The sequence below is a fragment of the Meleagris gallopavo genome, chromosome 1, assembly GCF_905368555.1.
Source record: "Meleagris gallopavo chromosome 1, MGAL_WU_HG_1.1, whole genome shotgun sequence".
NCBI lineage: Eukaryota > Metazoa > Chordata > Aves > Galliformes > Phasianidae > Meleagris > Meleagris gallopavo.
Genome location: NC_139404.1, coordinates 130,021,440 through 130,034,124, shown reverse-complemented (window position 1 = coordinate 130,034,124; position 12,685 = coordinate 130,021,440). Strand labels below are relative to the sequence as shown.

Genomic DNA, 12,685 nt, shown 5'->3' with positions numbered 1-12,685 from the left:
CAAAGACAATTTAGATGTATAAACCGCTCAGATCCAGAACGCCCATCTCTAGGACGGACACTATTTTGTTATTCTACCTTGACACACTCTCAAGTCAGGTATTTCTTAAAATTTTTCCCAAACCTGCACAGTAATCACTAGCAAAATCACTAGCAAAAACACTGGAGAACTATTCCCTTTTTGGACAGCTGCTGTTTCAAAATACATTGAAGATGGCTTTAACTTTTCAGAAAATAGTAGTATTTCTATCCTGCCATCTCCATCTATCCTTTTCTATCCTTTTTTCTTTCAGTCTACCGTTTCTCTCTTGATGATTTTCCATTGTATTATGTTCCATACACATCAGAAAATCACATGAATCTCAAGGCTTTGATGAAATACCAATTGCAAAGTCAATATGCCTTGACTGCCCACGCTTTCATGGACATACTGAATGTCAGGTAAGAAAAAAAAACTATTATCCAGTTAATAGATTGGTGCACAACTGAGCAAAGAAGCTGCCTTCAGCCATCACTGAATAAACACTACTGCAGGAGGAGGAAGGAAAACAACCTTAGCATGTTTTTGCAGAGGGCTGTAGACTCCTGCAACTTTCTTGCTATCCTGTTCTTGTACTCCACCATATATCCTCAAAATGACCTACTTTCAATGCGGAAACAGCACAATAATGCTTCATAGAGATCAAAAACCTTTTATACTGAAGCTTTAGTTCATTAGCTGACTTAGTCATCTTGATTTTACATCTTACATTTTATGCAATGACATCTGTCTTAGAGCTGGTGCTAATGTGCACAAATTGATAATAACTACATAAACAAAGTTGTGTTAGAATGAAGCTGCAAATAATCATGTTTAGGATCACATCAGTATTCGAAGATCCCATGTAAGTGGGCAGTAGAGGAGAAATGAAGATAAACCATGCTTGTGATATGCGAGGAAAAAAGTGACTCCAAACCCTCCAGCAACTTGACACATAACAATTTAAGACAAATGTTTCTCTTGAACACGACAGATGAATAAAAAACAGCACAAAAAGGTTTAATGCTGTGACCTAACAAGCTTACCGGAAAAGAAGGTGGAAGAAATATATGTTTTGGAGAGCAAGTCAGTGAGCCTACAGCAATCACTGCCTTCACTGGTATAGTTAAAATCTGAAAGAAAGAACAAGAGAGTTAACAAGGGAGCTAAGGAAAAAGATGTTACTTCCAGCTTTCAAACATCTCTTCTGCTTTTATTTGCATAGATTAATAAAACCCTAGAATTCCACAATTAATGTAGCCAATTAATGTCTTATATACACGTTTAAAATGTGCAACCATGAATTAAGATTTCAACGTGTCATCATACTCCCACAGTCACTCCGTACTGTCAGGAAGCAAATCTTTGCTCAGTCATAATTAGCTTCTTTCTACATGGAATACAAAAGCAAAGTTAAAATAAAAGCTTTGCAATGGGGCATTATACAAGTCTCATCTGAGAGAAACTTACTCTCTTAGAAAGCAGGAGGATAACATTAATTACTGATAGGGAAGAGGATATACCGAAGTTCCCAAAAGACATCAGAACTCATGATAAGACTTTGAAACAAAAGTACACTTCGGAATGCAGAAGGGATGTGTATGGTGCTCTAACCATTGTTAGCTCTATAACAATATAAGTACAATAACTTGTAGGGGAAAAAAAGAAAACAAAAGTCTTTCAGTTGTAAAATTGAAGAATCACTTAAACGTATGGACATATTAAAAAGTTTAAGGTTGCAGTTACCTGGCAGAAATTAGGAGTTTCCTATTTTCTGCATCAGAACCACAAAACAAGCTCTATAATTTCCTGACTTCATAGACATCATATTTTTTTCTACATGTATCAAAGTGAAAGTTGTAATACAAAAATATTAAATATGGATTGCATTATATACTATATCACTCTTCTGCAAAATATTTTATAACAGAAAAGGCGTATGAAGTTGAGAATTAATTGGTTGCTCTCTCCCTTACTAACTTTGGTGTAAGATCTGTTTCTCTTGTCAGCAAACTGCAATTTCTCTAAAGCAATTTTCATGTTATATTTTGAAAAAATTATTTCCAAATTATACCTCAATTTCACTAACCAACAATGTACCAAAAAGTAAACTATGAGCATATCATGCCAAAAGAGCATCAGGTCAGACGTGAACAGAAATTTCTGAAAAGCAGATGAAAACCTTAATGAAAGTCATTCTTCATTTTCTAAGAGAAGATACGGCACAAGTAGCATTACTGCCACTCCCTGCAGAGTTAATTTGTCCTCTACCCTTTCAACCTCAGCTTCTTCTGCGTGATATTGCAATCTGTTCACTTCAGACTTCACAGTAAAAAATAAAAAAAACCACTCTGCTTGGACAACACACATGAATATAAAATAAGTATACCTCATAGTCTGTTGTGATTTGCACAGCTCCATCATGAATTCCTTCAAGTTCTTTTGCTATTAGTTTTACTCTAAACACAGCATAATGACCTGATGTTAGTATCACCTGTGAACAGTAGGAAACAAAATTATATTCCATTAAAAACAGGAAATAAATTTTGCAAAGAAATACACTAAATAAGTCTGTATTTCCTTAAAATCCCTGGAGGCATTCAAGGCCAGACTGGATGTGGCTCTGGGCAGCCTGGTCTAGTGGTTGGCAACCCTGCCCACAGCAGGGGGGCTGAAACTGGATGATCTTTAATGATCTTTTCAACCCAGGCCATTCTACGATTCTATAATAAACTATCTGAAACAAATGACAGCAGTGAAAATAAAAAATGCAAAGTATTTAAGTAAACTAAGATTAAATATTTCTTGGAGATTACTGCTTCTGACCTCCCCCTTTCAAAAATCTAACCAACTTGTACTATTACTTAGAATAAAACTAAAAATAAGAGTATAAGTATTTTTTTGACAACCATTCTTAATTTTTATTCTCCTTCCCCCATGCTAAAATGGAACTATAAAAAAATACACATTTGTCTTTTTTCCCCCCTCCTACATTCAGCTTTAAGCAATAGATTCAAAGGGTTACTTACTGAAGACTGATCAGACGCACTAGCATTTTGTAGTTTGTGGTGGTTTGCAATTATTGTCGTTCTATTCCCCTTTTCAGTTGTTAGGAGTTCTATGGCCAAACCATCCCCTATAATATGCCAACTTTTTATAGCCAGCTTAAAAAGAACAAAAGATACTATTTCAGTAACAAGACTGATGTAAGATTTTTAAAAGGCAAACTAAAAATAAATCCATCCTTACCTCTATTGGATTGCTGTTGATGATGGCAAATAAAATGCTGCTAGCTTCTGCTGCACTCAATATGCCAAAATCTATAAATCGTTCCTCAGTTTTTGGAGGCAGTACAAAGTACTAGAAAGATTAATAAAGGTATTTTAACATAATTAAATACAAAATACACTCAAACTTTACATTTATTAACAAATAAATAAGTCAAGTGCAGCAGTACTAAGATAATCTCCAAATTCCATCCGTTTTCTGCATATAACTAAAGGGAGCAAAAAAGAATTTTCCAGCAGTAACAAACGCTGTTTAAGAAAAGAGCTGGTGAAGTGGGTGACATTATCTATATCTGTAAGTCTGTTGAAAATAAGAAAGCTATGCTCCCATAGAATCAGAATAAAGAGTGTCATATGAAATCTGCCTCTAAGTAGACTGGAATAGCTAAAAAAGAGAAATACTTACATCTAAAAATCCTGTGTATGCTCGAACAGGTAGGTGAAATTTAGAAGCATTGGTGATAAGTAGAATATTGTTATCTATATGGACAGATGATGTGGAAGGCATAAAGTAAAGTGTAAAAATATATCTGGATTCATTGGGTGGAATTAAGACAGGTTTGCTGAAGTTCTGGACCTAGATCAGTGAAGAATGAAGATCAAAGTCAAAATTCAATGAAGCGCAGTGTACTTAAACGTTTTCTACTAGGTAAAAATATTCCACTGAACTGAGGCTTACTTTAAACATTAGTCTTGCTTCTTCTGGTAACACAACATCATGTATAAGGACTGCAAAATTGAATGTGTTTGTTAGATAGATTGGTCTTTCCACAGAATCAGAAGCACCCTCACGGATGTGAAAAAGTGTAGCAGCATGATCAAACCCTAAATACCTGTGAAAAAGAAAACAGTATGAAAAAAATGAAGACTTTCCTTATCTAATCATATATTATACATATATTAGATTTCCATATTTTTTATTTTAAATATATATACACACACTTGTGTGCGTATGCACTAGAATTCATTTAATCCATCAGCAGGAAATGTACACCCAGCACACTGCATGCTAACACTGTAATAACAATATTACAGGAACATCGATTACTCAGTAATTCAAATGAAGTAAGAAAATACATAACTCAGCATCCTACGAGGATTAAAACCAAATGTCCATGTATTAAGATAGCCTGCAAATCATGCACATTCCTTACTATCCAAATCAGGAGTTTGCAGCAGCAGAGTTTTGATGGGCAATGTTTAGTTTAATTGCCTTTAACATACTGTCAATTCAGTTGATAAGGCAACACGTTTCAATGACAATCCAATGTCAACTTAGCCAAATTTTGTAAATGAATGAAAAAAAGAAGTGCTGACATGATGTCTTCCAAAATTTTGCTTCAAACCAAAAATATTTTCCTCTACTTTTGGTTCATATGGGTGACAGAACCAGAAATTTTTTCCAGTGTCTCATCTGTAGTCTTCAACTGCTTTGAGAAGTGACTCATGCAGGTCACTTTGAACCCAAGCTTTGAAACCAGTCTGTGCATCACTGAGACTACCTCATAAGCGTAAAAACAGAAAAGCTTGTACCAGTGATTGTAGTTCTAGATGAGCTTGATTCAGAAAACACAGATACCACCTCTTTATACTTCTTCCCTTGCCAAAAAGGCTAGAATTACCTTCCTCAACAGTTTATTTTCAGCATTTTTTTCCCTAAACATTGCTCAACAGCACACTTACCCATCCAATACTTCTGCTTGATAGGGAATTTCAAGTTTGGAGTAGCTTTTCTCTTTTGCTTTAACAGTTATTTTCCCAGAAGACTGCGATGCTTTTTTTGCTTTTGATGCTATAAAAGAATATAAGCAGCTTGTTCAAGCAGACAAACACAAAAACCCATCAGGTTAGATTAGTATGAGTAGTACAAACAGAGCTAGACCAGAGACTAAGTATTGTGGAAGAAGAAAATTGATCTTACTGAACCTTCAATATACCACGGACACAAAACAAGGCTTAGAAGATATCCGAGTTCCTCCCCTTATGCCAGTTAGTTGAAATGGTTAAGTTATATACTCTAGGAAAGCCTAGTTGTCAAATAAATGATTTAAACATGTCCAGAAGATAATTAAGATGCTGCATAAGCATCTGAATTCCTCACTACAGTATGTACTGTTCTACATTAACAGAACAGAAGTTTGTGAGTGTTAGGCTCCTTATTTAAAACTACCAGTCAAGCAGGACCTTTGGGCCAAGAACACTGAAATAGAATCACAATCCATGCAAGATCCAAAGCTAGACAAGTGCCAAGAACAAAACTCACAGGTCTGTTCCAAGGTCACAGAACAAGCAATGTTATCCTGGTAGCAACATGACCAGAAAAGTCAAGGGATTCAAATACTGGTTAGTAGAAACTGCCAGCCTCTAAATTCCCTGCATGTGGTAGGACAGCTGTAAGAGCAAATACTTATGGCAGACTGCTAAAATAAAAATAATTCACCAAGTCAGTCCCCAAACGTACTATGCACTTTGACTAACTTTTTTCCCCCCCACCAATCAATCCTATCAAAACCTACCACGTGTCAGTCTGTACATTCTTATACAACAATTCCTTCCAGCTTCAAAATCTGGACATATTACCTCAGGTTGACAGAGTACAGCTATTTCAGAATTCAAAATTTATGGGCTGACATATCTCACTCATCTTACAAACTGCAAGCTATTTGAAGTCTAAAATGCTAATCGGTAAACAAAACCCTTTCCTCTCTATCCATACAAATTCTAAAATTATGTCTACCTGAAATTAAACACACTGCATCTATAAGACTCCATCTTTAAGTCTCTCATCTTGGATTGCTTACAGTACCAACCAGTATCATAAAGCACTAAGATTTGAATAGGTCAACAGCAGTCCGTTAGTTGATTAGAATCTAATACAAATGGAGGTAACATTTCTATCAAAGGTTGGCATAATATTTACAGTCATACTATGTAAGAAGGAAATGAACCAGCACTTCTTTCAGAAAGATATAAATAAAAGTCAGTATGAGGATACATAATGTATCTTCATAGGAAAGGTTACAGTGAAAGCCTTGCCACTCTCACCTGCCTTTCTCTATAATATAAATTCAAGGTAAAAGAAAACAAGCTAGCATTCACACTAAGATTCTCAAGTGCAAGACAGAGCCCTATTTCAGCGGGTATTGCAACACAAAACATTTTGGGGGAAAAGAGTATCTTAGAGTCTTCTTTAAACTTCAGAAAGCTCAAAGGATATTCCAAGGGATATCCTCTAATTTACATCACTGTGATGAACATGCCTTGGTTTGCAAGGATTTCCCAAAAGCAAATACCTTTTTAGGCTAATAATACCTTTCAACCAATGACTCAAAATACCACTTATGTTTACAATAGAATCAGATGCTCAGTTTTTATATTTCCACACATAAGACTGTTCAAGAATCCCTTCTTACTATTAGTTATCAGATGAAGTCACTGGTTAGTCGTGACTTTAGAAAAGACCCTTCTGAAATACATGAACTCAGCAGAAATAAGGCCCATCCAAATAATTCCATTTCCTCTTCAAAGTGCCAAGCATTAGTTCATTAAGAGACTACTTAGAAAACAATTCATGAAGTTTCAGCAAGTGTTATGAAGCATTGGACAAGTTTTAAGGAGAGAGGTGAAGTACTTACCATCAAAGCTAATACTTGCAACTTTGGTATATTTACTTTCAGAGGCTTTTAACGTAACTGGTTTGAAATGTACTGTTATAGCTTCATTCTGTGGTGTAGGTCTCACACTCTGTAAACAGAATCGAAATATAAAGCACTCGTACATTTATCATTGTTAACGCACTGTGCAGCCTTCAAACATCATTCAAAGCGATATGACTGCAATTCATTGGTGCTGAGTTTGTATAGGTCTATATTGCCTGTAACAGAACAGCATTACAAGTGGCTTTACAATATTTTTCAAGTCCTGAAAACTACTCAATATGCAGGAAAGTGGACAACAGGGAGTTTCCCTTGAAAACAGAGTGAAGAGACAATATAGACAAGAATATGCAAAAGAAACAGAAAGTGATTTTATTTTTGTAAATTAAGAATTATTTTTATTCTTAATGTCACAAGGTTACAATAGCCATAGCCTCTTTGTTTCTGGTTCACTCGTTGGCAAAGCTGTTAGCTGACTTGTGTAATTAATGGCAATACACACATCCACCTTGTCTCTGATCCCATGTTAAGCCTGCAAAACTGCCATATGAATTAAAAAAAAAAAAAAACAGTATAAAGAATAGGTCTGTAAATTTGAGATGATATTTATTTTACAATGACATTTTACAATATTACCTTTTTGATCTGACAGTTATTATTTCTAACTACACAGAAAAGGTGAATTGGATGTTACCAGAATAGCAATTCTGTCAGATATTAGCCACAGTTGATTTGAAGAGATATGCAATGTTATACAGCAGAATTATGGATGGCAACTATCAATTCCTGAAGTGTGTACAGAGACTGCTAGCAAACTATTTAGATTTCATGTACGGAAACAGGGCTTGGAGCACTTAAATGCTCTTATTCTTATTTTGCTTAAAATTGGGATGGCTGCCATGATTCCTCCTCCCCAGCTGTCTTCTGCTGTAAAAACAGCTCAGCTGCTCATATAGCAGCTGCTAAGCTGCCATAAATTACAAGACACTGCATTAAGAAAATTGAAATGAGTGCTGGTTTACCTTATGCTAGGCCACAGAGGTTTAGCACCTGCTTCATAAGCAGCTGAGACTTCCTTCATCAGAGAAGAGTAAAGCAGACTGCTAGTGCTACACACCAGTTAACAATTCTTCAAAGCTAAGCTATTCTTGATTGTAAGTGAAAGCTGTAAAATTTTGCATACATAATTAAGTTCTGTAAAGTTACATAACTAATGTACAACCCTCAAAGGAAACAAGTAGTACTGCTCATGTTCTAACTAATGAATAATCTCTGTTAGCTCTACCGGAAGATTCCCTATATTGGACTTACAGCACTGACCTTTGTCAAACACCTGCACACACATGGTGCAGATATTTGATACACCTCCTCGTGAGTTGACTTATAAATATCACAATCTCTTTCTAATGGAATCCATATTATAAAACGGAGATCTCGAGGTATCTTTGAAAAGCCCCTTAAAGCAGGCAAAACAAAAGCTATAGTCAAGTTCACAACTTTTGCATGGTAGAAAAGGTAACCATTTCTAGCAGCTCTTTCCATATAAAAAGCTGGTTTTGAGCTATTAAAAGTTCGAAATGATGCTGATTTCACTCAGCTCATCAACATTAAATATACAAAAGGACAACCCAGTGTGAGAAAAATTTTCAGGTTTCAGAGGTGTATTTCTTAAACCTAAGAGTAACAAATGGATTTGTTCAAAACATCTACAGATAAATTTAGTTAAAGAAGAAATTTAACACTGTTTTGTTGATTTTTCTTTTTTTTAAACTATATCAGTCACTTTTCTCTTGCTGCTTGATTACATGCCATAAAAGCAAATATAATATTAAGATGACTAATGGAAACAAAATTCCTTAGGAATTCCTTTAACTTCATTTTCCTCAAATTTTAACCCATTTCAAATAAAGCCCAAGCAGAACTTGTTTCCTGAGATGTGCCTTATGAATCATCAAATATGGGCTCCTCAACAGCAGGTCATAAGAAAACACATGCAAAACAAGTTCCACTGAGAATCTAACATTACTGACTTTCTCAGAAAAATCCCCATCAGCAATTTCTGTGGGGAAGAGGAATTTCAAATAGTGCATTTTATTTACATACAAATCTCCGACAGAAGTGCCTCAAGTCAAGCTTCAAGATCTTGTAGTATATGGTTTAAGGACTCACAGACTGTATCTATTCTAATAAGATGAAGAAGGTGTGTGATAAACTACTACTGAAATTGAATCTTCGAGGCAACCTGCATTATTTTGAGATGCATGCACTCAAAAATTGAGATGGAGAACATAACTACTTCACAGGTTAGTAAGAGCAAAAGCCTGTGAAGTAATTGAACTGTGACCAAAGTAAGCACTTTCTCATACACTTATCATCAAACGGATAGGCCTAGATTCAGTACATAGGTATCCTCAAATTCCTTGTTCTTAATGCATAGAATACGACCGTATTACAAATATGACTTTGCTGTTAACGATGAAGTGGACTTAAACTGCCTTAAAGAAACAAAATTTTCTTTCTAGAGAGGGGACAAATTAAAGAGAACCATCTTAGTTCATTAGACTTTTGACAACATGGTTTAATTGTTGCAGCACAACAGTTCATCCAGTCACAAAGTAAACAATGCTCCCTAATGACGTAAAAAACCCTTTAAAAATGTAAATAAGGAAGTTTCGTAAAGACTCTTAAAACTGAAAAAAGAAAGTCAAGTGACTCACTCTTATGTTCCTTAACCAAGTTGTTGGACCACAGGATGAGTAAGAACTTAAAAGCACAACTACAGCTCTGGCAGCACTGTTAGCAGTCTGTCATACACAGATGACCTGAAGATATTTAGCTCTTCCAGCAGCCAACTTAAATATATGCTAAATATAGCCCTGGCCTTTACTTCTGACATTAAGATTAAAGTTGTGGCAGAGCTCTGCCTGACTGCTTTTAAACTCTGGTTCTAAAGGATCAGAATTCCATTTCTTCAGCTTTCCTAGAAATAAACTATTCACTACTTTCTTTGCAGAATTTCTTTACTCTTGTTTACCACTTTAAAACTGGCATAGCAGCAGAAATTCACACAGTGCTTGAAATACTGGTAAGGTTATACAACTTACAAACCACTAATTGTGCTTTAATAAGAACAATTGACTCAGACATGCCATATGTGATATTGAAAAATATATCATAAGGGAAGTTTTCTGGAGAAGTACGAAACAGGGGCTGATATGAGATATGATACTGGCAGTTTGAACATAAACTTATTTGCCTTGTACTCGTGAAGTATGTCACACAGCTTACAAAAAAACCTGGCAAGTCTAGAACATGGGCATGACGTAGGAAAGCAAACAGTTGAGAAAAAAATCTGGCAAGTTTGCAAATCCTCTGATTTTAAGGATTATATACAGCCTTTCTAGAGAGACAGCAGAGAGAAAACTTTTCAATTAGAACATATTACCACACTCCATGGAAGGTGCTTTCTAGCATACAAGGCCACAAGGGACCTTAAAATCATCCACCCTCACTGAAATAATAAGCACAAATTAAATTCTCTTATACTATACTATTAACTTCTTCTGACTTGAGAGTTATCCATGAATAATAACTGAGCAGAAATTGCATGGACTATCATTACAGCGGAAAGCTATCCTCATTACTAAGTAGGTATTCTGTTTCTACCATAAATTTGTCTAGCCTCAGTATCCAGCATCCTGCCCAATGTTTTTATTCAACCTCTACTATTAAAATATCATTCTCTACAGTTAAGTTTTAGAAACAAAGTAATGCTCTCCAAGAGCTCAGTAAGAAACCTTTGCCAGTCCTTCAGTCACTCTTCTGGCTCCTTTGGTTTTTTTTCAACATTTCAACACTTTTTAAAATGCACTGGGACAACAAATAGCTACCAATACAAACAAATCTGCAAAACAAGGAGGACAGGAGGAAGAGAAGGAAAAAATGAGAAAAATAGTGGGGAAAAAAATCACATAGGAAATTACACAGGAAAGAAGTATGCATGAACCACAAGAATACAGCAAAAAAATAAACGCAGAAAATCCCAAAACTAGAACTCTGAAACTGCCTTTATACACAGCTGTAGCAATCTCATAGGAAAGGACTCTGGAGTGTTCCCAGGCCTTTTTCTTATTTCAAGATAAAAATGAGATGGACTCAAGAAAACAAGGGCCACGTTGCAGTCTGCTTCTAAATGCTACTCTTTGCTCGTCTTATAAGACTACATTGGAACATCACTTCATATGTTTTCAGGGACTCTGATGTAGACAAACAATCCCACAGAACCTTAATCTTTTGTATGCAAAACTGGAATGAAAAGTAGAAAAGCTTAGGGACCCTAAGATATTGTAGACAATCTATAGATACTGAAAAAGCTGTTGAAAGAAGGCTATGAAGCAAATTAATTTTACCATGCATATACATGATTTCTTTTCTTAATAGTAAGTCATATTTTTATTTTTTTCTAGCTTCTATTTCTGAACACTGCATGGTGAAGCTGGAAATGATCAATTTTCATGACATGAAGTAAATCCAGGTAGAAAGTTTCAAATTGAAAGGAAATAAAACTTACTGTAATTGGCACATCTTTTGTTCCTGAATTTAATAAATGCAGATTTAAAATTTTTGGCAGATCTGTTAAAGAACAAAAAACACACCTGACTATTAGGCTATCTTAATATGAAAACCTTATACAAAGTTATCTGTGCTAGCTAGTTTCTCATAAACCCACTGTTGTTTAGCACTGTTGCTTAAAGAGTTACATTAACTTGGTAGTACAGCCAAAGTAGCTAGCCTCAGGAACATGACATTTTAAAAGGCATTCTTTATAGTAGTAAATACTCCATGCTTCAGTTAACTACATTTATTTCTAACACATTAAGAAATGAACCAGCTAAAAATAGTAAAATGCATGATTTTGGCCAGATGGACTAACAGAGACAATCTTATTTAGTAATCTTATTTGTTAGCTATGTTGTATGGAAAAGTACTTCAGAAGCTACTTTTTTATTTGTGTTTTTTTTTTTGTTTGTTGGTTTAAAAGATGATATATCAGTATTAAAGAATCAATTCATATAAGTCCTTTTACAGTTTCAAAAGACACCTTCAGTTTTATTACTTTCTGTTAAGCCTAAATAATTCTTTGATCTCACTAAGCAATATAATTTATAATGCAAAACATATGGCACAAATGTGTAAATGGCATTTTTAAAAAAGAAGAAATTATAAACAACTTGGTTAAGTTTGCATACTTCTACTATTTCTTGTGTATGAAAGATATTAAAGCTTTGTAGCTGTAAAGCAATCTTTCCCTAAAAAAAAAAAAAATAATGAAATAAACCAACAGCAATTTTCAGGTTAAGCCATGTGCAAATAAGTTTTACGACTCGTGTCAGTACTTGACTTATAATCAATGTGGAAACTACAGTTTGCTTGTACACATCTCAAGTTTACTAGAAGGCAAACACATTTGTGCACAGTAGCAATGCATTATTTTCCAATTTTTGAAACTCTGGCTCTAAAAGAAAAAGCAAAATAAAATCATAATCTCACAATCTAACAGGAAAATTACAATGGTAACCATTCTTCCTTTTGCCCCTTACAGATACTTTGAGATCTGAAGTATAACTTTACCTTGTGTTCGTAGCGTACCAAAATCTAGCATTTCTGTTGAGGAATAGATTCCTGGTGCTTTAAGGGAAGAAAAAGAAACATTACCATTTTCTT

The 12,685-nt window shown here is 35.0% G+C and overlaps 1 protein-coding gene across 1 annotated transcript in view; it reads right to left on the bottom strand.

Moving 5' to 3' along the window:
• TMEM131 (transmembrane protein 131) overlaps window positions 1-12,685 on the bottom strand; it is a 93,886-nt gene that overhangs the window by 31,357 nt on the left and 49,844 nt on the right. Inside the window, 10 exon segments of the mRNA XM_085213602.1 lie at window positions 1,065-1,151; window positions 2,408-2,512; window positions 3,048-3,182; window positions 3,268-3,378; window positions 3,712-3,882; window positions 3,985-4,138; window positions 4,989-5,097; window positions 6,941-7,049; window positions 11,532-11,593; window positions 12,593-12,649. Coding sequence (XP_085069728.1) covers window positions 1,065-1,151; window positions 2,408-2,512; window positions 3,048-3,182; window positions 3,268-3,378; window positions 3,712-3,882; window positions 3,985-4,138; window positions 4,989-5,097; window positions 6,941-7,049; window positions 11,532-11,593; window positions 12,593-12,649 — 1,100 coding nt within the window.